We start from the raw sequence: 27,978 nt of genomic DNA on the forward strand, positions 1-27,978 counted from the left end.
TTCTTTTTAATGTATTTGTAATTTTTTTTTGCACTCATATATTTGATTTGGGAGTTGTAATGTTAACCTAATTTGGATGTGTCAATACTTAATTTTGGATGTGTTTATGTTGTTCATTATGTTCTTATGTACATATATAAGTTTTTTACATAAATTTTGGATGTGTTGATAAAATATTTAGAATGCATTCTTATAATCTTGGATGTGTATTTGAGTTTAATTTTTTCTGTGTTTAACATGTAATTTAGAACTACAATGACAATAATTTATATGTGTTAATACATAATTTGAATGTGTTTATGTTGTTTATTTAATTTTAGATGTGTTTTTGACATGAATTTTGAATGTTTTGAATAAAAAAATAATTGAAGTGAGTTTAATTGATTTTGAAAACTTCACTGATTTTTTTAAAATGGGTACACGAAAAGTTGTTATGAGTTTTATAATTTGGTTTGCAAAAAATTAATGCATTGTAAGTGGTTACAAATTTTACGGCGATAAGTATTCACAATAAAAGTAATTCCTTACAAATAGAAAATATGATTAATTAAAAAATTAAAATAATAAAATATTAAATTTAAAGATTGAATAAAGACTAAATTTTGTTGTACAAATAGCATTTTTCTTTCTACACTAGTATTACTAATTTACTACACAGTCTACACTATACGGTATACAGCTATCCCTCGCTCTACACGAGGTGTGAACTAAAGAACGATGACGACGAATTTTGTGCATATATCGAGATTATCGTGAGATTAAAAATAATTTTACGTAGTGTAAATGCATTTAAATACTAATTCTAATATTTTAAAATTTAAAATTAAATAATTAATTAATAATTAAATTTTTTATTTCAATTTATTGTTCACAATTAACATTGTTTTTTTATACTTTCTCTTAAACAATTTATTATTATTTTTTAAACAAATCGTTACTTACAATTTATACTAAAATTACTTGTTAGATTCACTTGATTTTGAATTTTCTGTTGTTCAAAGTCATTAATACCAAATTGGGAGTGACGAATTGATGTGCACAGCAACAAAAATTAATTGTTAGTCACGAATCACGATTTGTATTAATTAAAGCCACTTTTTAGAATCATACATACGTATACGTATTACATTATTTTTAGCCAATATCTCGGTATTATATTTATACCGAGTATACGCCCATATATAAAATAAAAAATTTAAATTCTCTAAATTTTAAATTTATATTTTAAAGAATAAAGTATGATATTTTATTTTTGAATAATTTCTCTCCCATATTTATTATTGATCCCACCTACAAAATAAATAATGAAAAATCACATTTTATTCTTTAAAATAAAATTTAAACTTTAAAAAATCCAAACCTAATAAAAAATGTGCGCTTTAAATACCCTCATAACCAGCCCTAAGCAACAAACTTCAGCCTCAGTATGAACACAAATGCATGGCAGACCCACCCATAATAATTGCTTGGTTCATTTATCATTTATTTTTTTGGAGGTACAATTTTTTATCTCTTCTTTTTCCGATTAATTCTATATAAAATTTGAATTTTTTTAAAATTAAAAATAACATATAATTATACTTTACAAAATAATAGATTATATTTATAAAATATATAATCAAAAATTAAATATATTATTTTTTAAATTACATAATATATAAATATAGTTGATCATTTTATATAAAGTATAACTATATGTTATTTTTAATTCTAAAAAGATTCAAGTTTTAATCCTATGACACTTTAGAGGACTATATTTTATATTAACTTTTCAATATCAAAAATTACGGTAATGATTCTTTAGATGCCAATAAATCAAAAAATTATTTTTAATGAATTTTTAGAAATAGTTTATTATTTCATTTTAAATTTATAAATTTATAAAAATGTCGATTTTTTTAAATTTGAACTAAAACACAAAAGTTGAATTTCTATTCTTATTCGTTTTTATTTTTTTATATTTTATTTGAATCAAAATTAAGATATTTTTTTTATTGATATTTATATTTTAAAGTTAAACAATTAACTTAAAAATAATAAATATCAATACTTTGTACAAGTAGTAAATCGAATCAAGTCGATTTGATTTATAAATTATATATATGTTTGATTTACTACTACTACAATATATACATGTTAATTGATTCGATTTATTACTTAAATTTATAAATTAAATTTAATTGATTAGATTTATATAGAATTATTCAAGATATGTATGTAAATTATTTTGTTTTAGGATATTAGTATAATATTAGAGGCTATTTAATTTGTTTATGTTATTTTACCTAAATGATAATTGAAAACGTTTATATTTTAATGAGCAATTTAACCTCTTTTTTTTCTCAAAGATAGATATTATTTTATTATTATAAAATAATAATATTTCCATAAGGAAGTACAAAAGAAGTTGAGTATTCCCAATTATCACCATATGTGATTGGAAGACAACTAACTTAAGAAAGAGTAAAGTAAGAATAAAGAGAAATTATTAGCATTAATCAGGTATGGCTATTGAGTTTACGCACTAAACTGCTGGCTTCTTGTACTATCTCCGGTGCTGGGCTTATTAGCTTCTCAAAGACACACCTATTCCTCGCTTTCCAAGTGTTCCAACACAGCGCCGTAATGAAAAAGATCTTTTGTCTACCTTCGATTTGAGCCGCTGCCCAAGATAAGGCTCGTTGCCACCAATTGATGAAGGTCTCCTCTTCTCTCGGCCATAAGTCAGGGATTATTAAACTTAAACTCCAGATTATTGAAGACAGAGGGCATTGGAACAAGGCATGAGAAATTGATTAATCTTCCAGCATGCATCTTAGGCAAGTGGCAGCGGTGGATGCAAACTGGCTATGGATTTGTTGCAAAATCGGAAGCTTTTCATGAAAACTCTTCCATAAAAAAATCTTAATTTTATGAGGTAATTTCAATTCCCAAATGCTATTCCATACTCTGTTGTTTTGTATGTTCTGAGGCATCAATGAAGTAGGAGAATAAAAGAATTAAAGAACCCATAAGCAACTTTGTATCCTGACCCAACTTCGTATATACCAGATTTTGTCAAGCACCAATTAACTTCATCTTCCTCCTCTATTGGTTTGTTGGAAAAAATTTTATTGCATATATCAACTGAAAAAACTGACTCAATCAGGTTTCTGTTCCAGCTTCTATCAGGATTTAGTAGCGCACTAACATAATACACTTGCAGATTCGGTGGGATTGTCACTGCAGCTTGAAGGACATTAAAGGGCAATGGTGGTGGGAGTCAGGGATCATGGAAGATGCAGACATTAGCACCAGAGCCTATTTTCCATAACAAGCCTTTCTCAATCACCTTGCGGTCTTCAAGAACACTTCTCCAGCCCCACGACGGTATGCTTCCTATCTTTGCATATAAGAAATCTGTATATCTGAAATATTTAGCTTTGAACATTCTTGAGAGTGTAGAATTGGGGTATTTCATTAGACACCAACATTGCTTGTCCAATAAAGCCAAATTTTGTGCCATTAGATCTTTGATCTCCAACCCTCTATCTTTCTTCGGTCTCGTCATTGTGTCTTATTTAATCCAAATCATTCTTCGTTTTGTGTCTTTTTGATCCCACCAAAATTACGAGAGCATGCTATAAATCTCAGTTAACAGCGTGTCCGAAAGTTTGAAACAAGAGAGTATGTAAATAAGAATCACTTCCTCCACCACTCTTAATAGCGTGTGTCTGCCACTTGAGGACAATAAATTTCTTTTTCAATTCATAATCTTCTTATGAACTTTATCTTTAATAACTTCAAAGGTTACTTTCTTTAATTTCTGAACCTTAAAAATGTACCATGTCAACATATTAGACATTATGATTATTTGAATAAAATAGTTGTTTATAATCAAAATGCCAGTTAGACATTTCTCCTATTTTGCTACAAAATCTCGGAATAAACTTTAAACTATTAGAAAATAAAATTTCACAAGGTACAAGTTATGATAGACAATTATTGTTGTAGCAGGTAATATAATTATTTAGGATATAAATTAAATCCTTAATCTATATATAGTTATATAATAGTAACCAAAAATAAAAACGTTACTTAAAAGACATTTCAATGACTACGTCATGGTATTAATAAAGTAACCAACTAATACTCCATTTATGTGGCTAAGAGTAGAGATCAGATATCTTTTATTTGTTAAAGAAAAAAGATATATCTTCGATGTATAATAATATATAGACTATAATTTTTTAAGTAAATATTCAATTCGATCATTCAAATGATTTGTATGCATCGATTTGGTTATTGAAAACTAAAGTATCTAACTAAATCTCCGAAATTAAAAATCATGAACCCGGCTCATCAGTGAAGCTTTAAGAAGTGCATGTATGAACTTTAACCCTACATACATCAGCATCACGTAGACACGAACAGTAATAATAGAGTGAAGACTGAAGACTACAAAACGGACAAAAACTAATGGAATGGAATTTATGTTTTTAACTTTTGATCAACTTAATTAGAGATTTTAAAATTTATTATATATTATTAATTTTATAATTAAAATGTATCCTATGTTTTTTTATTGTATTTAAAATTAAATATTTTCTCTAAAATAAAAAAAAATTCCTCTCTCTTTTTTTATCTTTTTCATTTTTTTATTCACTCTATTTTTTTATATCATTATTAATGACTAATTACAAATTTGATAATCAAAATATACAACATAACATTCTCTAATTACATTAAATTAAATTAAAATTAAAATATAACTATATTATATATTAGATTAAAATAATAAATTGGTTCCTATGTTTGGACCTAATCCTATTTTAGTCCTTAAGATTTAAAGTGTCCTATTATTTTTGTGACTATTTAAGGTGTCATATTTGAATCCAAAAAAATTTCATTTAACTTTAATGTGATCTTTCCGTGAAGTCAATGTTAAATAATTAACGAAACTCAGTTTTTAAATATGAAAAATTTATATAACCAAACTCTTCGGTTGCTAAGAAGAGTTTTCCGTGGTAGAGATGACGATGCCCTTGTCCTTGTCGCCACCGACGAACTTCTCTGCGAAAAGCGAGTTTTCGAAGATGCTCTCCATGTGCTTGAACCAAGGCCAGTGACTCGCAGTGATACATCCGTTGTTGATCCTGTGCCTGTCGAGTTTGTACCTCCTCAGGAAAAGACATTAAGGTTTAGTAGAACGATAACGTTAATTATTTAACATTGACTTTTTTAGCAGGACTACATTAAAACTGAATAAAACTTTTTGGATTCAAATAGGACATTTTAAACTTTAGGGACTAAATTAGGATTAGGTCCAAACATATGGGACCAATTTAGTACTTTACCGTATATATTATACATTACTAACTAATTTAATAACCAAAATGTATTACATTACACTCTCTTATTAAAATTAAAAAAAATTATTTCTCGCTAAAATTAATAAACTACATTCCTACATTCTCTCATCTACCTCTCTTTCTTTTTCTATTTCTCTCTATCCTTCTTACTATATTTATATTTTATATTAATAATTTGTTAAATTAAAATGTGTCACCAGATATTTTTTATTACAATTAAAATATATTTTTTTTTTTAAATTAACAAACTCTCTTTCTTATTCTTCTTTTTCTTTATTTTTCTCTATCTTTTTTCTCATTCTTTATTTTTTTTCTACCTTTCTGTTCTAAAAAAAATTAACAAAATAATATAATTCAAATAAAATAAATTATTATATACATATTTTTTATTTTGTTTTAAAATTTTACTGTTTATCTTTTTAATTTATATTTTTACTTCTCTTCCTTTAAATATTTATTATATATAATTTGGAGAAAATATTAATGTTGTGAATAAAAGTTAGAATCAAAATTCAATTATTTAAAAAAAATTAATTTTGAGTTAATTTTATAACTATTAATATAAAATTTTTTTATGCTAATATCTAATTATATTTTTATATACATAGAAAAAAATATTATTTTTAAATAGAAAGCATAAAAATTAATTATTTTTATTTGTGCAACAGATTTAACACGTAATCAAATATAAAAGTATACACGTTAAATTGTTTCAAATTTTAGATATCGGATGTTAAATTTAATTATTAGTAAAAAATTAAACTCCTTCACATGAAAATAATAACTAAAAATCTTATTATTTATTTTTTTATCTAGGAATACCCTAGTCTTTTTAGCCGATGAAGACTTTTATCCCCTAAAACTTTTTTATAAAGTTATTTGATTCTATAAATTTTTTATACAATAATCTATAATATCATATGACAAAATCAATATAATTTTAAAAGGTTTATATTCTTATAAGGTGATTACTCCCATATCCCAAAATTTGTGAAAGAATTCATACCCTATTTATGTAGACCAATACAATATAAACATGTGGTATCATTAATCCCAATTAATTAATAATTAAATAATTTTAAAAAATAAAATTTAAAGTATTTTAAAGGGTTAAGTATGATTTTGGTCCCTAACGCTGAGGCCAAAAATTTATTTCCTCCCCAATTTTTTTTCACTACAAAATAGTCCCAAAAGTTTAACTTAGTTTTAAAATCGTCTTTTCGGACCAAAATGCCCATTTTTCTTCTCCCCCAAAATCAAGCACAAGCAGAAGCAGCAACACAAGCAGAAGCACAAGCACAAGCAGAAATAGAACCAGAAGCAACAACAATAATGAATCAACAATGTAATCAAGCAGAAGCAGGAGCAGGACAACAACAAGAACAACAATGAATCAACAATAGAATCAAGTAGAAGCAGGAGCAGGAGCAGAAACAGAAACAAAAGCAGAACAACAACAACAACAACAACAACAACAACAACAATGAAACAATATAATCAATCAGAAGCAGAAGCAACCAAAAGCAACAATAATAAAAAATCAATATAATAGAAGCAAAAGCATAATAGAAGCAGAAGCAGGAGAAGAATGAGAGCAGAAGCAGAAGCCCGTGAGCCACCCGAAACCGCCATCACAGCGCCGCAACCCTTTTCTTCTTCTCTCTTCGCGCTACCCTAGCGCCACCGTCACATATAGCGCGACCTCTTCTCCTCCCTCAACCATCGAGCACAAGTAGAAGCAGAACCCACCGCCATCGAACACCTTCGCCGAGCCCAGAAGAGCAGCGGCGAGATCCAGCCACCGAACGACACGAGCAGCGGCGGTCCTGTTCTTGCCTCGAACCAAAACCCACCGCCATCGAGCACCTCCGCTAATCCCGGAGGAGCAACGGCGAGATCCAGCCACCGAACGATGACGTGCAGTGGCGGCGGATTGGAGCAGCGGCCGTCGATTGGAGCGGCGAGATCCTCCCCCCGGCAAATCCCTTTCCCCTTCCCCTCTTCTCCCTTATTCAACGTTTTTGTTTTTGTTTTGTTTTTTTTTATAGTTAAGGTTATTTTTGGAATAAAAATTAAAATTTTGATAAAAAATGACGATTTTAAAACAAAGTGAAACCTTTGGAACCATTTTATAGCGAAAAAATGCTAAAAATAAAATAAATTTTCGACCTCTACGTTAGGACCAAAATCGTACTTAACCCTATTTTAAAAGTATATATATATATTAAATATTATTTGTATACTAATTTTAAAGATTAAACCAAAGTACGCGTAAAATTCAAGAATCAATTTCGATAATTTCTCGTATTTTCTTACTATGAATAATTATCACTAGTTGTGACTTATGAGATTAAACAATAAATATTAATTAGTAGTATAATATTTACTTAGTCTAAACGTTAAATAAATATGATATAATCTAATTCACACAAAATTTTAAAAAACATTGACCTTCTATCTCTTAAAACAAATCTAGAAACAGATTAATTAGTCATTAATTTTTTCAACAGACAATAAATTAGTCTTGTAATGAAAATTTTCTGTTATCACCATAGCTAACAAAATAATAAAAATGGAGAATAATTTTAAAAAATTTATAAAAGATAAGTGACAATATCAAATTTAAAAATGGAAGTATTAATATTCTTAAATATTATTTTAAAATACCCAAAAAAAAAAACCAACACTAATTGAATGGTCAAGTCTTGTTTACTTCCTCTCATTGACCAAATAAGAGATCAAAGTCTTTGTTCAATTTTTACGAACTAATTAATTTTGCTACATATTTCTTTTAATTCATACTTTTGCTTTATTTGGTTATGGTCAATGGCAACTTGGGAATTATATATAGTCGTGGTAGTGCTATCGAATATTGGGGTTTAACCTAACCACACACAATTTATAAAAGGTCCCACTAACTGGCAACAAAATCCCCTGGTCAAAATGCCACTATAAAGGGTTATTAAATTTTTACAACTTATATTCCAAGTACGGGGCCATAAATTTATGGTAATGCTATGTACCAGCCTTGCATCTATATTTAGTAGTTTATTGGGGCATAATTTTTTTTTTCAAATTAAAGCAAATAATAATACGATTACAAAATGGTCTAAAAATGTTGGTTTAGTTACTCCTTGATTGAAAACAATATATTTTTTTTTCACAAGTAACCAGTATTTTTCCTTTATATGTATCATATATTTAAATTAATACTAAGTATTTATTTATTTACAAATTAAAGATGTTGACTCCTTAGTATTTTTGTACTTTTATACTTATTTTAATATAAATGAAATCTCCTAGATAGGAGTTCATGAATAAAACTACTAAATACTAATATATATATATATATATATATACATATATATAACAAACAAATTTATTGAGAGACATAGTTGTGATGATATCTCTAGATATATTCTGACAAAACAAGGTTGTAATGTGTTTGTTTCACTACTAGAAATCATCTTTTTAGCAATATTATTTTTTCAATGACAATTTTTTTGTTAGCAATAATATTTATGTAGTTGGAATTTTCCACAATTGTTACTATTTTTGATTAATCTCATATTTATGGTAATAACAAGGGCTATTACTATATAATGTGACATATATATATATATATATATATATATATATATATATATATATAACAATAAAAAATATTAAAATATATTCATATTTATAATATAATAACGAGATTAAACATTGTAAGTTTTTATTTTTTTTTTTGTCTCTTAAACATTGTAAGTATAACTTAACCTCAATAATAACAAATCATGCTGTCCCTTCTTTCGGGTCATACTGGGAGATAATAATTAAAAGGCAAAATATTTTTGAAGTCATGTAATGATTTAGGTTCAGTTTTGGTAAATATCTTAATTAAATTTAAAAAAAATAGTTTAAATAATAAATATTTATATTAAAAGTAGTTTATGAATAAGTTATTTTATATTTAATTTTTTAGTTCTAAAAATACTTATTTTAAAAGAAATATGATAAAAAAATTTTATTACGAGAGAAGTTATTTTTTTTAACTTCTCTATAAACACTTAAATAATTTTTTAAAAAACTATAATTTGATTTTAAAAATTACACCAAACATTAATACTATTATTTTTTATAAATAAAAAATTCAAAAAGTTAATTTTTAAAACTTCCCAGACAAGTTTTTAGTACATATATAAAAAATTTATTATTTAATTAGGAGAAACATTGTGATGAAAATAATAATTTTATCTTGTTATTTGATTTGCATTTGATGTATTTTTTGGCTTATATAAATGTTATTGGAGAACTATTATATATATATATATATATATATATATATATATATATATATATATATATATATATATATATATATATATATATATATATATATATATATATATATAATGAGTACCGTTACAGATTTGGTATATAATTTGTTTTTTCAAAAATACTCTTCTTCATTTATGTTTTTATAAAAAAAAAAAATGTAAAGACATGATAATCTCATTCCTAATTTTTATAATGCCACTTTTTTATATTTTTTGCATTGTACTTTGTATAAATTTGTGAAAAAAAGAAATGACATTATCAATATAGGAATAAATTTGTCACTTCTCAAAAATTATCATTTTTAAAATTTAATTACAAAACTTTTAATATAAATCATTGCAGGTAAATTACGTTTAAAAAATATTAAATACTAAGAATTATCTTTTATCTACTAGATTAGTCATAATTTATTTTTATATATTTACATATTATTCTAACAAAGTACTAATCACTAAAATAATTAAATATGTCATAATAAAATAATTAATTAATAATTAATTTTTTGTGCCTATATAATATGATTGATATACTATATATTTTTTTAATAGACAATCTATTAGTAACTTAAGTCTTAAACTATAATCTATAGTATCTATGGTCAACTAGGGGAGAATCTAGTGAGTGCTTTAAAATAAATAAAAATTGAATGACAATGTGGTATTAACGATTATATTACATGTATATTAAAATTAGTCACTAAAATTAGTCATTAATATAAAATATATATTAAAATATAAATATATATTAAAAATAAATATATTAATAATTAATTTTAGTGACTAATTTTAATGTACCATAACATTTTTTGTGGTAGTTTATCATAATTAATATCTTACCTTTTTTTAATTCTTATCTCCTATTATCACTGCTATTTTGTTTTCCTTAAAATATGGATCTCTATTTTTGAAATAAAAGTAAAATTCAGCTAAAATATATTTTAAAGATATATAATATAATAATAGATTTTTTTTATGTATTCAACATATAAAAAATGTAAAAGCTTATAGTCAAATATTCTTTTATAATATTTAAAAAAAATTTAATTTTGATATACTGACTTTATAAAGTGTTTTATACGATCGTATAATTATATCTATTTTTTTAGATGATTATTCATCCGATCAATATAAAAAATCATTATTTTTACTGATGTGATGTTATATAATTAAATATACGTGTAAAACTACTTTATTAGCAATACATCAAAATTAAATTCTATTTTTAATATGTATCCTCAACAAATATTAAAAATAAATAAATAAAAGCAATCAAGGGGTTTAAATGAATCTCATGGTGATCATGCCTGAGAATAAAATCAACGGTTGAAATTCTACCTACCCCTCTTGTTCCCATCTACTTCTCAGGCCAATTAATTTTCCTAAGCACTCCAAACATTGAAAATTGCAAAATAAAATAAAATAAAATAAAAGTGGAAAAGGGAAGTGATTGTAATGCACGCGCTGTGGTATTAGTAAGCAACGATAAATCACGATTCACGTAAACTTGTTGAGAAGCAGCCACGTGGAGGGTAATATTGTACATTGAATTTATTATTCGTACACGCGCGCAAGAACCTTACTTTAGAGTATTTAGTATTATTATTTATTTATTAATTATTATTATTATTAACTTGTCGGGTTTCACATTTCAAAGATCCGAAATGTTCCAAAGATTGCGAAGGCAGAACCAGGAAACTCTAATTTGACGGGAATTTTCATCCAATGCGAATATTATTACCATAATCTCTTTCCAGATTTCACATTTGATTCTTCACAATTTCATCTCCGATTCTCTCACTTTTTGTTACACACATATTAATAATATTATATTAGTTATTATTATTATATATTATATTGTACTTTTTTTCCCCCTTAGGGAAATTGTGTTGTCACTTTGGTCAATTTTTCACTTTGTGTTGTTGTTGATGATGATCAATTTTACCATCTGCGAGTGAGTGAAATTGTGAGTGTTGTTTCCTTGATTTTTTCTTTCTCCCTTAAAGGATTAAAAGGGTGTTCTTAGATTGATTGTTGAAACGAGAAGAAGAAGAAGGAACGGTAGCAGAAAGATTGTACCTTTGTTTCAAAAGCCAGATATGCCAGAAAACAGGCAGGTTCTGAGGAATGCTGCTTCTAATCAATCCGGTGACAACATTGAAGGTAGCTTCAGATTCTATTTGTTGTGATCATGATTCATGCTATTGTTGGTCCTGATCATTGTTTTTGTGATGATGCCTGTGTGGTGTTTGTGTTTTTGTTTGTGTGAAGTTTTCCTGTTGTGGAGCTTTGGAATGTTGTATTGTTTGTGTTAGCTTAATCATCGGTTCTGGTTTTCATTATGATGGATGATGATGATGGTACGGTGATCTTGATTTGGAGAATTTCGATGATCCATTGAATTGAATGCGTTATGATTCTTTTTTCTGAATGAGTTTCTTGGAACAATAGCTTCCTATAGCAAGAGGATATAGAGGTTCCGACAAATCCCTATATTCTGAATTCAATTTTTTGTTGCCTGAATTTGAGTGATCGTACAAGGCTTTGGGAAATTGTGTTCCTTTGCTTGATCATGCAACAAAGGATTGAATGCATGTTTTGATCTTTAAGTCTTTTATGAGGTGGAGTTGGAACCTTGTAAGGTTCTGATCTAGTTAGTTTTTACGGGAGTAGTCATTGCTGGTAAATTTTTTTTTGGAATGCATGTTGAGACTTTCGTGGAATTGTGAATTAAATTGGATGATTCCTGTTTTGATCTATATTGCAGAAGCAATTCGGCGATTGAAAATCAATGACAATCGAGATAGAGATACTGCGGGTCAAACTAGCCCGTATCCGGATCGTCCTGGTGAACCTGATTGCTTATATTTTCTGAGGACTGGAATGTGTGGTTATGGGACTAACTGTCGCTACAATCACCCCGCTAATGTTTCACTGGTAATGCAACTCTTTCTTTTGTTTCCTTTTTTGCTTGTAAAAACTTTCAGGTGTAGATGAATCAGTTCTTTCTTAAAATGAAATCTGTGTACAATTTTATAATCATTAAGTTGGCGTCTGATTGATTCGTTAGTTTTAATCATATGTAAGTAAACCGTGGGTTCTCATCCTTTGTTAGAATTTCAGGGTACTCATTATGGTGAAGAGCTCCCTGAGAGAAACGGGCAACCTGATTGTGAGGTATGATTCTGTTTTTTTTTTTTAATCAAAAGTACATTTGTTTTTCAATTGTCTTTTTTATGATGTTTTTTTAACAATAGCTTCGTGGCTTACCTGAAATTATAGCCATAGTGTTTGCCTTAGTTGATTTTTTTTTCCTATAAAAGGTGTAACGTCTATTAGTTTCATGAGCTGTTTGATAATTTTATTGGACATTTTATGAGTTTTGTCTTGCAGAAATTAATTTTCTAAATTTTTTATGACGAAGAATGTGAGATTAATTTAGAATATAGTTATCATTCTTGAACTTTCCTTTAACACGAGTTAGATAAATATAATTGAAAGTTTTTGTAATGCATTAATAGGAGATACTATATAGTTCACTTCCTTGGTAGTTTCACTGCTATCCACCTGCATTTAAATATATTGGGCTATATCACCCACAAAATATACCAATAACTTATAACCTTGTTTGAAAATATGCATTGCAGTATTTTCTTAAGACAGGGACATGTAAGTATGGATCATCGTGTAAATATCATCATCCACGGGACAGGCGAGGGGCTGCTCCTGTATCATTCAATGCTTTAGGCCTTCCAATGCGTCAGGTCCATATACAAATTTTCACTTGTCACGCCATCTTTTACGACATTATTGTGTGATTTGTGTTAGAAGAACATAATCGTATATGGAAAGCTATTTCATTCATTGCTTCAAAGGTTTTAATTCTTTGCTTTTAGGAAGAAAAATCATGTCCCTATTACATGAGAACTGGGTCTTGTAAGTTTGGAGTAGCTTGCAAGTTTCATCATCCGCCGCATGCTACTTTTGGAGCTTCTGGAGTGGCTGCATCTCCTACCTCAATGATCCCCACATCTGGATATGTTGGTGGATATCCGTATTCCTTACCGAGAATGCCATATTTATCTGGACAGGGCCTTCAGTCTTATGTGCCTCCTTTCTTTTCTTCTCCACAAGGAATTATACAGGGTTGGAACAGCTACATGGTTAGTTCAACCTATTTAATATCCTGCTTATATGAATTTATTGCATTTTTCGATCTTTTGTTACGTACCAAACAGGGGTTATTGTGTCACTAACAATGATTGCAAGGACACTAGGAAACACACTGAATTTTGTTGTCTATACATGTAAATGCGTGAATCTTAGAAAATATTGATTATCATAATTTAATGCCATATTTCATAACAAGGCAATGAATTTCAAACAAAGTGATAGTGCATGATGATCCTCATAACAATGTAATGAACTTCAAACAAAGTGATTTGTGCATGATGATCCTGTTATTCTTAAACCATATTCATTCTATTTACAAATTTTAACGCACATTTGAAATTCATACACCGATTGATACCTCGAGCAGAATTTGATTTACTACTTACTGGTGCAAATTCCATTGAGATTTAACTATTTTTGGGTTTTGACTGATTTTGTTTCTCAAATCAGGGAAGTATGAACCCTGCAATGTCTACTGGTTTTCTTGGATCTAATCTTGTTTACGACTCTGTGAATCCGGGTGAGTCACTTTCTGGTGGGCAGGTAGTAAGTCTTAATCTCCCAGATAGGCCTGATCAGCCAGAATGCAGATACTATATGAACACAGGGACTTGCAAGTATGGATCTGATTGTAAGTTCCACCACCCGAAAGAAAGAATCGCCCAGTCATTCATAAATCCACTCGGCCTTCCTGTGCGACCTGTAAGTTCACCTATCCTACTTGATCGTTGGGGTACTTCAAAATAATCGTATTCCATATACTAACAATCTAAACTATTTTACATTGTCAACCAATAAAATTTGTATAATTTGTAAACAGTTATCATGGTGAATAGTTAGGCACCATGATATGGCAATTCATCTTGACTTTTCATTAGCAGGCAGTGCATAAGAATTATTCTCTTGTTCATTTTAGATTAGCTTTTTACTTTTGTTGACGTGCCAATACATGATTAAATGTCTATGTAAAACTTTTTACTACTGACAATGTATGGAAATTAAGTCCAAAGATATCTTTGCATCCCATATTGTCATATTAGCTATAACAAGACCTCTAATTATATTTTGATTCCTAATTCCTGACTTGGTTGTTTTTAGGGGCAAGCTATATGTTCTTATTATAGAATTTATGGAATATGCAAGTATGGCCCAACATGCAAATTTGATCATCCAGTTTTGGCAATCTCACAGAACTATCGCTTGGCCACACCTACTGCTTTATCTGCACTGGACACCCCTCTCGACGGAAATCGAAGAGGGACTTTCCAACCACCCGAGACATCACCATCTAAATTATCGAGTGACGAGCATCAGCATTCGGATAACAATATCAATAATTCACAGGCCGCTGAAGATTCATCCAAACAAGCTGATCATACTACCTCAAATTCCTTTGAAGTGGCCTCGGAATCCTCCTTACATGACCAAGATGCTTGATCTTTTTTCTCTTTTCGAGGGACAAAATTTTCCTTGTTTTAAGGAGAAATATATTATCATACACACACACCTTCTGTTCCCCCTTTCTCTCTTTTTTTCACCTGCGATTTCTGTGGAGTGGGATAGTTTGTTCAGAGGTTGTTGTGACACTCACTAGCTTGTGGGGGATGAAGGGGCATTTTTTGTGGTGAATAAGATGCAGGTTGAAAGTTTGTGACCTTTTTTTCCGTTTATTTTCAATTTTATCTTTATTTTTTTGTTTCTGTGTCAGTTTGGTAGACACTAAAAATGGGACTGAAATTTAGAGATTTGTGAATCACTAGTCACTGAATTGTTTACCCCATTTTATAAGGGCATACCAAACTATGGTCTTTTTTTTTTTTAAATTATTATTTAGAGATCAGAATACTTCCATTTGGGGATAATATCAATTTGAAGTTCATCAGAACTGACCAGATTCTCAAATGTCGAGTTCTTATGTTTGAGAAGTTATGCCAGATTAAAGTATTTTTAAGACCATACATTTCTCTTCTCTAAAATGCACTTAAGATAACAATATGAACCATAAAATCTACTGAACGAGTAATCTTAAAATTGAAGGGATTTTATTTGTTTGATTTTGAAATTAAGTATTAGTTTCAGAGAGAATTCATAACAAGGCAAATAAATTCTGTTTAATTGTAAAATATGTTTTTACTATATTAAAGGTTGAATATTGTTGACCTAATTACTAATACGTTATTGTGTTTTATAAGGACACTTTTCATTCCTACTATGTATAGGTTGATTTATTACAAGATTTATAATTATTTTTATAAGCATTAGAAATGCAAGTCAAGGTGAAGCATAGCATCTGGCCATGCTATTTATTTATTATTTTTGGCGAATGGTGGCTGCATGAAGTTTAAAGGGTTAATAGTTAAATTAGTTCTTAAAAGATAAGACACTTTTTAAATTCATATTTGAAAGATTTTTTAATTAAATTGATCTTTCAAAGATTATGAATTAATCATATCTGTCATTCAGTTACTTTATTCACAATTTTTGTCAACGATTAATGATGTGAAATATTAACTGATATCATACATGACACATAACATGTTTAATTAGAGACTAAATATGTTTACGAAAATCTATCAATTTAGTCACTATGTCATATTAAAAATAGGATTTGTATAATTGGAAAAAATGACTAAATTAATAAATTTTTATAAACATATTTGATCAATATCTAATTAGACATATAAGGTATTATATATATTATCAATTAATCTTTTACAACATCAATCTTTGAAAAAAATTATTAATGAAGTAACTGGAGTACAAATATGATTAATTAACAATCTTTGAAGGACTAATTTAATTAAAAAATTTTTCAAAGATGAATTTAAAAAATATCTTATTTTTTAGGAACTAATTTAACTATTAATTCGAAGTTTAAAGTTGTATAGTGATATATAGGGTGGTTTGCAAATAGGGTCCACAAAGGAGATTTTCCACAGGGAAAGGAATAGATAAAAATCATGAAACCTGGAAAAAGACAATTGGCAAGAATCCATGAGCATTGCTTGGATACCTGTTTTTCTTCATCATTTGTATTTTAATCAAGCTTTTTGTAATATTGTTTTGAGACCAAACTATCTATAAGTCTCTGTTGCTAACTAGTAATCTATGACATTGAAATTTGTTAATGGAGTAAAATCCGAGCACCTAGCTAAATCACCTTTGAATTTAAAATAAAGGATTTTGTTAGAGACAAAGAATTATATACAAAGTTTAAGCTACGGATTCGTTACTTCCACTTTTATGTGGCAGTATCTTTAATCACTATAAAAATATTTATAAATAGAATTCTATTTTTTTGTTTTTGAAAAAATCAATAATTAAAATTTGTCTCTTTGTTTCTTTCTTTTTTTTACACATTTTCTTTCTCTTTTAATCAAAATTTTAAAGAAATGAATAAGTTGCTTCTGTTAGGATTTATCATTCATTCTTCACCTTTTTTCAAGATGAGACATTTTTCGCATTCCTCTTTTCCTTTTTACATATTGCCATTTTGTTCTTCTTCCTCACTATTAACTCTAATCTCGGTCCTTCTCCCTCTGCCCCTGCGAAATACTCTTGTAAGGTTTTATTTTTATTTTTATTTTATTTTATTTTATTGTTTTTTTATGAAAATTATGTGAATTTGAATGCTCTTATTCTGGTAGGATTTTACGATAAATTTGAGACTTGATGTAAGTATAACTTGTACCTAACTCAGTATTTCTATCTATTTACTGATATATGTAAATAGACAATGCTTGTCCAGTCAACTGTAGCAAAAGTGGAATCTTTCAATGGATTTTGCAATAATTTTTTAATATCCAAGAACAAATGTTTTTGACCAGTAAAGAGTGATGAAATATTTAAAATTGTTTCTATTTAGTTGACAATGGCATAAAATGGTAAGCATTTATGAGGAATGCATTTCATGACTTTCACTTGGCCCGTGAAGCATCCACCCTTATATACGGAACATGAAATTTATCATGTAACATTTTAACTGGCGTTTAAAGTTTCGATAATATATGGAACAAATGTTCTAGGAGTACTAGTTTGAAAAAATCTTGAAAACGAAGTGTGAATTGTAGCAAGAGACCTAAGTTGCTTGTAAAATTTGTCAAAATTTAGATGTTAGTAAAACGAGGATGATGTTAATATTTTACCTTTAAGATGGTGTAAGATGGTGTTCCTTGTTATAAACTTGTGTCTATTATAATGAAGTGCATGAAGAGGCTAGGTTGCAATTCCTATATTCTCTAATTGTAAGAAAGTATCGAGTAGCACTTTGTTTCTTGTTTGCATTCCGGAACTTGTACTGTGATTTATTCCATCATTATTTTCTTTTTGTGCCTAATTTGTGACATGCTGTGATTTTTAGGATTGTTGATTTTGAAGTACTAAAGCAAAAAAAGTGATTCACGGTAAGAATAGTCTCACAATCTGAATTATAAAACAAAATTTATTTATCGGGTAAAAAACTTAAATGAGCCAAGGCTAGCTCATATTTACCCAAATCCGCCAAATCAAATTTTGCTACAACAATCCACCAGATCAAATTTTTATGTAATTCGAATCGAAATGATTCGAAATAGATTTGCAAGTAATTCGAGTTGATTGAATTCGAATTACTCCCTATCACTTTTACCACGTAATTCGAATCAAACTGTGCCAAATTATGCTTGAAAATTGTCACGTAATTCGAGTGGAGTTCATTCGAATTATTAAGGAGTAGTTCGAATTATATTACTTCGAATTACATGGAGAGGGACACACGAGAGTAGTTTGAATCATATTGATTCGAATTACTTGATTTTGGCTAGACTTAGTAATTCGAGTCGACTTGTTTCGAATTACAATGGATTCGCCTATATAAGGAGTTCGAACTAAGTTCATTCGAATCACTATCTCATTCTCATACCCCACCAAATCCCAGAGAAAACGACCAACATTCGGGCCGAGTAAGACCGGAGCGGCATATTCAGGCGATGGGGGACGATCCGGGGAGGCTTTATCGTTTGGATGGAGTTGCTCATATCGCCGGGCTGATCAACGACGAGGTTAGTGGTCGCTGATGTTGCGCTGTTTATAGTGTTTTCTGTTAAGATAGCGGTTTTATGATAGTGGTTTTATGATAGTGGTTTTATGATAGTGGTTTTATTATCGTGGTTTTATGATAGTGGTTTTATGATATTGGTTTTATGATAGTGGTTTTATGATAGTGGTTTTTGTTAACGATTTTTGATAGCGGTTTGAAAATAGTGGTTTAGGAAAGTGGTGTTGGCCTGTGGTTTTTGTTAATGGTTTTTGATAGTGGTTTATGTTATTGTTAGTGGTTTAGGATAGTGGTTTGAAAATAGTGGTTTAGGAAAGTGGTGTTGGCCAGTGGTTTTTGTTAATGGTTTTTGATAGTGGGTTATGTTAGTGTTAGCGGTTTAGGACAGTGGTATAGGCTAGTGGTTTTTGTCACCGGTTTTTGTTAGTTATTTTTGTTAGTAGATTTTGTTAATGGTTTTTGATAGTGGTTTTAGTGTCTGATAGCGGTTTAGGGAAGTGGTTTAGGGTAGAGGAATGGGCTAGCGGTTTTTGTTTACTTTTTTTAGGGTTTAATGTTTGTTGTTTTTTGTTAATGGTTTTTGCATCGAACGATTAATTTTTTATTTCTTTATGAAATGAATTGAATATGATAGTGGTTTGTGAAAATATTCTAATTATGCGGTTCATCTACTGTCCAGCCTCGGCGTTGCATATCCAGCGTTAGGCGGCAGCAGGGGATGCGTCTTGATGAGAGGTACGTTCCGTACCTGCAGATGGCCGGCTTGTACCATCTTGCGAGACTGAACGACAGATGGTTCCGACTAGACGAGCCGCTAGTCAGTGCATTCGTGGAGAGGTGGCGGCCTGAGACGCACACCTTTCACATGCCGTTCGGAGAGTGCACCATCACGCTTCAGGACGTCGCATACCAGCTGGGGTTGCCGGTGGACGGTCATTACGTTAGTGGTTGCCTCACAGACTTCCACCTATACATTGAGGGTGGGAGGCCTGCTTGGACGTGGTTCCATGAGTTGCTTGGTGTCTTACCTCCTGAAAACCAAATTCAGAAATTCGCAGTCAACTGCACATGGTTCCAGGAGACATTTGGCGAGTGTCCCGTCGGGGCCGACGATGAGACAGTTAGGCGCTTTGCCCGTGCCTATATCATGATGTTGTTGGGGACGCAGCTGTTTGCCGACAAGTCCGGCAATCGTATACACATCAGATGGCTACCCTTTGTTGCTAGACTTGAGGAGATGGGTGGCTACAGTTGGGGGTCGGCGGCACTAGCATGGTTGTACCGATGCATGTGCCGAGTCGCCAACAGACATGTGGTAAAGTTAGCTGGGCCGTTACAGTTACTGCAGTCTTGGATCTTTTGGAGGTTTCCTTCTTTTAGGCCTCCTGGGTATGATGCGTTTAGCTGGCCCCTTGCCTCGAGGTACCTTTATTGTTTTGTATTATGTATCGTTTTGGTATTCACTTTCAATTATGCAAGCAATTTGATGTCCGTTAGAGTGACTCACCAATGCATTAACAAGTTTAACTTATTAAGCAGGTGGTCTGGTTACAATCCTGGGATTAGCAACAAGGGACCTCGGGTGCAGATGGCTCGCCTGAAGATCGACTTGTTATAGCCTCGGGATGTAAGTTCACTGAGCCCATATCTATATCTAGTCATTCTTTCAGTTTATGTTTTCTAAAAGAGGCCTCTTATTGATTTTATATGGTGTTTTCAGTTCATATGGATGCCATATAGTGCACTCGACGTCATCCAGGTTGTCCATCCGGAGGTCTTGGAGCCTCGGCATACGATGTTATGGTGGTGTGTGACGTCCCTGATATATTTTGCGGTTGTTGAGTGGCATCAGGTTGATAGAGTGTTACCCCAGTTTGGTGGCGTACAACCCCCACCGCATCCCCCCCTGAACATCGACTTCTTGATGTCGAAGGACGGGAGAGGAGGTGACCGTTGGTTCCCGGCGCACTTACCTGACTGGCATCTTCACTGGCAGCAGCGTACGGAGCACATTTTACAGTTCGACATTGTGGCCGACCCTGGTCCCTCGCATGATTTCTTGGCATGGTGGCATCAGCATGGGAAGAGATTCCTGTCGCCAGAGATGTACTTGGGGGATCCACGAGGTATTCCTATTCCGGAGGAGGCGACTCAGAGGGGTGCAGGCCGAGTTCCTGAGATGGACCGAGTCCAGGATGTTCCTGATAGACGTCGTGTAGAGAGGAGAGCTCGAGTCGGGACACGTCGTAGCCAGCGTGAGCATGCCTGGCTCGATCATGCTATGGAGGAGGTTGAGGACGCAGGTAGGGGTCGCGGGAGACGACGTGGGCGTGGAGGCAGGAGGAGGGGGGCTGATGGTAGAGATGATGCACATCAAGCTGGGAGGGTTGCAGCTGGAGGAGGTGAGGCAGTCGGGGTTGAAAGGCCCCATCAGGGGGGGCATGATAGTGAGTGGTATGGATCAGGTATGGGAGATCCCTCTACTCACACTGACGCTGGGCTTGGAGATTATTTCGTCGGTGTTCCCGGTGACGATCAGACACTTCAGGACAGTACTCCATGGGTTAGTCCGGGCTCCATGTTTCCAGACTTCCTTGGTAGTGACAGGATTGTGGCAGAGTTCGGTGGACCGCATTTCCTTGAGGATATCCGGACCATCATGCAGGAGGATGATGCTGCACGAGGACGTGCTCAGACGACAGCGACACAGGCACCGTTAGATGTAGATCTGAACGAGCCTGCCACGGTGCCTCCTGTGCAGACTTTTGCGCTGGGTGGGACGCCAGCATCCGCACATACTCTAGGGTCACATTCAGTTGTCGGCCCGTCATCATCCAGACCAGTACATGTCTCGCCCAGGACATCGACAGAGGATGCAGAGGATGACGACCACGACTCGATTGAGGATGAGGAGCCGATGATTCGGAGAGGTCATAGGACACGGGAAATGAAGTGCTTGGAAGTATCCACAATCACAAGTCTGAGACCCTAGGGAGACCCTGTAGGTACCAAGTGAGAAGGAACCTGTCGGAGTCGTTTCAGCCACGGTGTACTCCGAGTTATCCCTGTCATAAACAGTCACCGTGAAGCACCTGGCCGTTTTCAGGTTTGCCTCGATACACTTTACCAGGTATTGACTGAATTATTGTCCGGTACCCATCTGAGCCTGGGCCTCCCTTCCCTTACGGACAAATAGTTCCGCAAGCCTTCCGTATGTGGCCTTCACCAGCGAGCACACAGGGAGGTTCCTTACCCCCTTCAGGATTGAATTCACACACTCAGATATGTTGGTCGTCATGTGCCCGAATCTCCGACCCTCATCACAGTACTGTGTCCACAATGAATACTTAATTCGGTTCGCCCACTCACACATTGCCGGATTCTCAGACCGCAGGATGTCAAACTAGTAGTCGAACTCCACCTCGGTCTTCGCATATGCCGCGCTCACAAGAAGCCTCCGAGCATCTTTTCCTTTGAAGGTGAGGGCGAAATTTGCTGCAACGTGTCGAATGCAGAATGCCCGGTATGCAGCCGGAGGTAGCCATCCCCCATCGGGTGCCTCGAGTGCTGCCTTTATGCCGTTATGCCTATCTGAAATAACTAACAGACCTGGCTGAGGTGTCACGTGCTGACGGAGGTGGGAGAGAAAGAAGGACCATGACTCAGCATTCTCACCCTCAACTAGTGCGAATGCCACGGGGAGTATGTTGGAATTCCCGTCCTGTGCAATCGCCACAAGCAACGTTCCACCATACTTGCCATATAGATGGGTGCCGTCAATACTCACCAACGGCTTACAGTGACGAAATGCCTCGATACAAGGGTGAAAAGTCCAGAACATCCTATGAAAATAAGCCTGGGACTCGTCCACCTGTCCCCCAACTCGAACAGGGCAAGTCCTGATGACAGCTATAGTACCAGGCATCGTCAACTGAACTCCTAACACCCAACGAGGGAGCTCCTTGTACGACTCATCCCAGTCCCCATAGATGATTGCAACCGCCTTCTGCTTCGCCATCCAAACCCTCCTATATGTAGGCCTGAAGCCAAACTGTGCAGCCGTGGCATTTAGAAGCACCTTGATGTTGACAGATGCGTCAGGCCTAACCATTGGCATAATGAATATCGCTATCACATGGTAGTCCAAACTCCTATGGTCGCTGGAGATGGAGGTGGCGAGACAGGTATGCGGTCCGTTGTACCGCTTAACTTCCCAGATGCCCTTGCGTTGCCGGAGACTCAACCGAATCAACCATGTGCACCCATTCCCAAACTCAGAACACTTTCCCACGTACCTGCGATAGTCAGACTCAACTACCTTGTACTGTACCCCTCGGCGGATGCTGTACGTCTTCACACTCAACAGCGCCTCATCTTTATCCTTAAATTGTTGACCAACCTGGAACTCTGTCATACCGGCAGACCCTTCCGTATCTCTAGCGCCAAATCCAGTAAGCTGCCCAGGATATTCGTCCTGCCTCATGGCATCCAGGTCCAAAGATGAAAAATGGGGTGGGTACTGCTGTGTGCCAGAACTTGATCTACCAGTAGCCCTTATCGGATCACTCGTTCCAACATCATCGCTGCTTTCATCAGCGATCGTATCAGGCTTGACATCATCGTCATCTGGATCATCAAACAATCCCTCTCCAACACCAGCCGGTGTAGGACACTGTACTTCGGTCGGAAGATGTTCCCCATATCCAACCTCGTCTCCAACGTTGCCGCTGAGATCAACAGCAAACGATGGGGAGGCGGCAAATTGGATCGCTGGCTCATACACTGGGACGGAGGATGAAGCAACCGCAGGTCTCGAGCTTGAACCGGCCACCGCGGCTATAGTGTTGGCATTCCGGTTCGACCCACCCGAGCTGGATACGACGTCAACCAACTTTACCAACAGCTCTGGTGTCCTGACCTCGGGAAACTGCCTACGAGAAATAAACATGACCTGCAAGTCCTCATCACTCCCGATCGTGAAACAATCATACTTCACCGTATCATGGAGCACCGTGATTGGAATGCGATAGAAAAACTTCTTAACCCTTTTCACTCCTTCCAGACCAAGCTTCACCAGCACGGAGCTAACGAGAGCATCATAGCTGGTCGTAGGGCTCATGATAATACATAGAGGATCCTTATCAGTGAACTTCACGCCAGACCGAGTTTTTCTCTTAATCGATCCTCTGTGGTGTACTAGCACTAGAAAACTATCCTCACTAGCCATCTCACCTCTTTGATGAGAGCAACGTGAGTTCACAGCATATATATAGAGCTCCGGTTCACAGTAATTCGAATTAACTTCATTCGCACCATATATATATATAATTCGAATCAATTCCATTCGAATTACCAAGTATTAGTAATTCGAATCTATATGTCTCGAAATATGCAATTCGTCACCATTTCATACTAATTCGAATTAATATAGTACGATTTAGCTTTGTATAATTCGAGTCTTATTGATTCGAATTACGTGACAATTTTCCATGCATAATTCGGCACAATTTGATTCGAATTACGTGGTAATAGTGATAGGGAGTAATTCGAATTCAATCAACTCGAATTACTTGCAAATCTATTTCGAATCATTTCGATTCGAATTACATAAAAATTTGATCTGGTGGATTGTTGTAGCAAAATTTGATTTGGCGGATTTAGGTAAATATGAACTAGCCTTGGCTCATTTAAGTTTTTTACCCTTATTTATCTGTTAGTGCTTTTTCATTTTGAATCCATTTATCTAGTGAGTGAGCTAAATATTATTTTACTGCATTGGACTTCATCTTATCCCCTTTATTTGTTCTTTTGTTTGCAGGAAAAAAGTTTTGTATCTTTACAAGTGCAAGATGAAAACAAGAGTGATTATTCAACCAAAAATAGATAATTATATTCTAAATATAAAGCTTTAGAGTATTTAAGTAAAATGGTATTGAAAAATAAGTTTATTCATAATTTCTTTATGAACTTGAAGTTCACCGGCACAGAATGACTTTTATTATGTTGGTTGCTTAAAATTGGAAGTGATTAGAAAATGCTCTAGACATTGAAGTAGTAGGAGAAAGTGCATATTGGTTCTCAAAATTGGAGTAATATCCTGATATAATAATTATTTGACTTTATTTTATGATTAATGTTGTATTTTTTAGCTTTACATGATTACATGTATTAAACTTTGATCGTATTATCTAAAAAGAAAAGAAAGATTAACTATATTAAAATAGTTCATCATTCTAGAGATGTAATATAAAAGCGCTTTTTTTTTTAACTAAGATCCATGAAGTTTATCCAGATGTATGAGAGTGACAATTTTGAGAAAATAAGGGTGCACTTTAAGACAAATATGCTAAGCAATTTTCAATATATAATCAGTTACTTAAAAAAAAAGACAAAATATATTTATATACTTGATGGTTCACTTTAAATCAGTGTGCAACTAAATTTTAAAAATTTCTATCAAAGATGACAATTTTTCAATAAATCATGTTTGGGTCTAATTTATTAAGCCTTAACATAAGAATCAAGAGATAAAAGAATAATTATTTTAATAAAATAATATGAGCAAGAGGAAAAGATACTCTTAAGAAATATATATAATTTACAAGTCAAAATTAGCAAGTATAAAATAGGGACTACCATATCAACTTAATATTTACAGGATTTTAGTATATACAGTCCCTTAACATTTTTTTTTCATTAGCCGATTTTAACCAACACCTTTTGCAACTTTTGGAGTTGGCTTTGACACTATTGATTGCATTCACGTTTTTTCTTGTTTTTATATTTCCATCGCTAAGATACGACATGCCGTTCGATTCTTTTGTAGGTATCAACCACCATGGGATGTCTACGTTTTTTGGATGTGCGTTATTGTAGAATGAGGATACTAGTTTATTCCAATAGCTTTTACAGACTTGGGTGAAGTGCATGAGAAAGCCCCCGTTTGTGTTATAAGTTATAACAGACCAATGCCTTCATATGCATTCTGCATTAGCGGCCACCTTGCCGAACACACGCCATAAATGGTGCACATGGCATAGCTTGAAGAAGATATCATAGAAGCTGTTAGGTTTCTGTCGTTTCGATGAGCTAGGCGTGTGCATGAAGAGATTGTATGGGAATCCATATCTAAAGATTCATTTGAGAGAGATTGACATAATTTTATCCAAGAGTATGAGCTCCACAATTCTAGGTGGCTAAATGATAACATAATCTCCCAATCTATTGTATCTCTATTATTCTTTTTCTAAATGAAATTTTGAAAAAACTTTGTTAAAATCTTTTAAACTAGGAGATGTACGTGTTCTAAATAAGTTGACTTCAGATATGATGAATGATGTCATGCTTTTAGGTTCTAAAGGGATCATTAACATAATTTTGTCACCTTTGTTATTTATTTATTATCATTATTATTTTTTTTGTGTGTTATCAAGGAAATTAATGTTTAAATTCTTGTGTCATATATATATATATATATATATATATATATATATATATATATATATATATATATATATATATATATATATATAATATGTCTACACTCATGTCAATCCTAACAAGAACACTACGTCATAGTCCCAATAAAGTGACATAACTCATAGATAAATTTCTCTTAAATACATGTTACCTTCTAGTAGACATGGATGTTGCAATTATTTGTTAACATATGATGTTGAATTTTTGTTTTATTTATTTATTAGCAAATATTTTTCTCGACCGACACATGTGGGTGTCAGTATTTTTCCAAGATGAATTTTGGGCTGACATGAGGAGCACACAGCGTAGTGAGAGCATGCATGCATTTTTCGATAAATTTTTAACTAGCAAGAGCTCCCTTGCAATTTGTTCACCAATACCAAAACTATCTTATAGACAAAAAGCAAAAGAAACTTGAGCGTGATGTTGCTGATTTAAGGAGACTTATCCCTTGTGTTTCCAGCTCTCCAATAGAGAAGTAGTTTTAGAGAGAATACATGAACTCTCTGTTTCGAGATGTTCAGAAATAATTTATAAAGAAGGCGAGTTGCATCCTCTCCTCAATCAACCATCATGGCACAAATATAGAATGTGAGGTTGACTAACAAAAGATGGTGTCTGATAGGTTAGTGTATAGCAGATACTGAGTCGTATATTGCGTGCATTTATAAGAAGTTCGATGTGATTACTTCATGTTCCAATCGGATGGTATTCTATGTTGCCACATTCTTGCTGTGCTTTTGCATTTTTGTGTAACAGTGGTGTCCTCACAGTACATTCTATCCGGATGGAGTAAGAATATCAGTCGCATACACACATACATCAAGACTAGCCATGACATGGACCGCTCTGACTACAGCATGATCATTTTTAGGAAATTGTGTTCTCATTTTTACAATGTTGCTCAGGATTTCATGGCTGATGCAGAAGAGGCTGCTATATTGCGTGATACCATTGACAGTGCCCCGCCCAAGCTCAAAGAATATAAGGAATCCAAGCATCAAGCTGCTAATATAATAAGTGCATTTAATTTGCACACGCATGATGAGTGCCCTTTTCTCATTGAACCAGCGTTGCCTGCGACCAATGTACTAACTAAGAATAGGAACTAATTCCTTGTTCGGGCCGACATACCGTTCAATATTCTTATCAGTCAGTATTACCCCCTACAAATCCACTTTTTGATTATTTAAACACTTAAAATGATATCTGCAAAAGTCCACTACGTCACACACTTGTTTAGATTTATTATAGCATAAATAATGCTAATTTACCACTAAGTAAGTAACAACCAAGGATCATCAGAACCTGGGAATAACATCCTTATCATACCAAAAACTCGTAATTAAAGATTTATCAAATTGTCAAATTTTTTCACTAACCATTAATCTTGGAGAAAGACAGTAAAAATCTTTGTAGAATCTCGTAATGCTCGAAGCATTGAACATGGCACAACAGTAATTAACAACCTGAATATAATAGCATGATGCATTTTATAGAATTTTAATGCACAATATATATTTAGCAAATTTTGATGCCATTTTGTTTTGTCTTACCGTATCCCTCACTCTTCTCCGCAAACCCAGTGATTGCAAGTCTGCTCATTGCAACTCAACATCAT

At 32.9% G+C, this 27,978-nt stretch overlaps 2 protein-coding genes across 3 annotated transcripts; both read left to right on the top strand.

Moving 5' to 3' along the window:
- The first annotated feature begins 11,256 nt into the window (after positions 1 to 11,256).
- Positions 11,257 to 15,745, top strand: LOC112764594 (zinc finger CCCH domain-containing protein 3). 2 transcript variants are annotated; one of them, XM_025810270.3, is made up of 7 exons: positions 11,257 to 11,833; positions 12,438 to 12,607; positions 12,794 to 12,847; positions 13,318 to 13,434; positions 13,567 to 13,833; positions 14,294 to 14,545; positions 14,942 to 15,745. In XM_025810270.3, exons 1-7 carry the CDS (start codon positions 11,770 to 11,772, stop codon positions 15,278 to 15,280), a joined length of 1,263 nt encoding a protein of 420 aa, XP_025666055.1. In that variant the 5' UTR covers positions 11,257 to 11,769; the 3' UTR covers positions 15,281 to 15,745. The 2 variants fall into 2 exon arrangements, with proteins under 2 accessions (XP_025666055.1, XP_025666056.1); XM_025810271.3 differs by having other exon boundaries at positions 11,290 to 11,833; positions 15,035 to 15,745.
- Positions 15,746 to 18,810: 3,065 nt separating this feature from the next.
- LOC140180473 (protein MAIN-LIKE 1-like) lies at positions 18,811 to 20,496 on the top strand. Its single transcript, XM_072221657.1, has 4 exons — positions 18,811 to 18,882; positions 19,558 to 19,998; positions 20,047 to 20,300; positions 20,418 to 20,496. The coding sequence occupies exons 1-4, from the start codon at positions 18,811 to 18,813 to the stop codon at positions 20,494 to 20,496; spliced, it is 846 nt and encodes a 281-aa protein (XP_072077758.1).
- The last annotated feature ends 7,482 nt before the right edge of the window (positions 20,497 to 27,978 follow it).

The sequence above is a fragment of the Arachis hypogaea genome, chromosome 17, assembly GCF_003086295.3.
Source record: "Arachis hypogaea cultivar Tifrunner chromosome 17, arahy.Tifrunner.gnm2.J5K5, whole genome shotgun sequence".
Lineage (NCBI taxonomy): Eukaryota > Viridiplantae > Streptophyta > Magnoliopsida > Fabales > Fabaceae > Arachis > Arachis hypogaea.

Excerpts from the sequence above, each read along its gene's own strand:
- LOC112764594 (XM_025810270.3), top strand. The coding sequence starts at position 11,770 with ATGCCAGAAAACAGGCAGGTTCTGAGGAATGCTGCTTCTAATCAATCC. Across the intron at positions 12,608-12,793 it reads ACCCCGCTAATGTTTCACTG|GGTACTCATTATGGTGAAGA; the intron begins GTAATGCAACTC and ends TTAGAATTTCAG. Across the intron at positions 13,435-13,566 it reads TAGGCCTTCCAATGCGTCAG|GAAGAAAAATCATGTCCCTA; the intron begins GTCCATATACAA and ends CTTTGCTTTTAG.
- LOC140180473 (XM_072221657.1), top strand. The coding sequence starts at position 18,811 with ATGGGGGACGATCCGGGGAGGCTTTATCGTTTGGATGGAGTTGCTCAT. Across the intron at positions 18,883-19,557 it reads CCGGGCTGATCAACGACGAG|CCTCGGCGTTGCATATCCAG; the intron begins GTTAGTGGTCGC and ends TCTACTGTCCAG. Across the intron at positions 19,999-20,046 it reads TCGGGGCCGACGATGAGACA|CTGTTTGCCGACAAGTCCGG; the intron begins GTTAGGCGCTTT and ends TTGGGGACGCAG.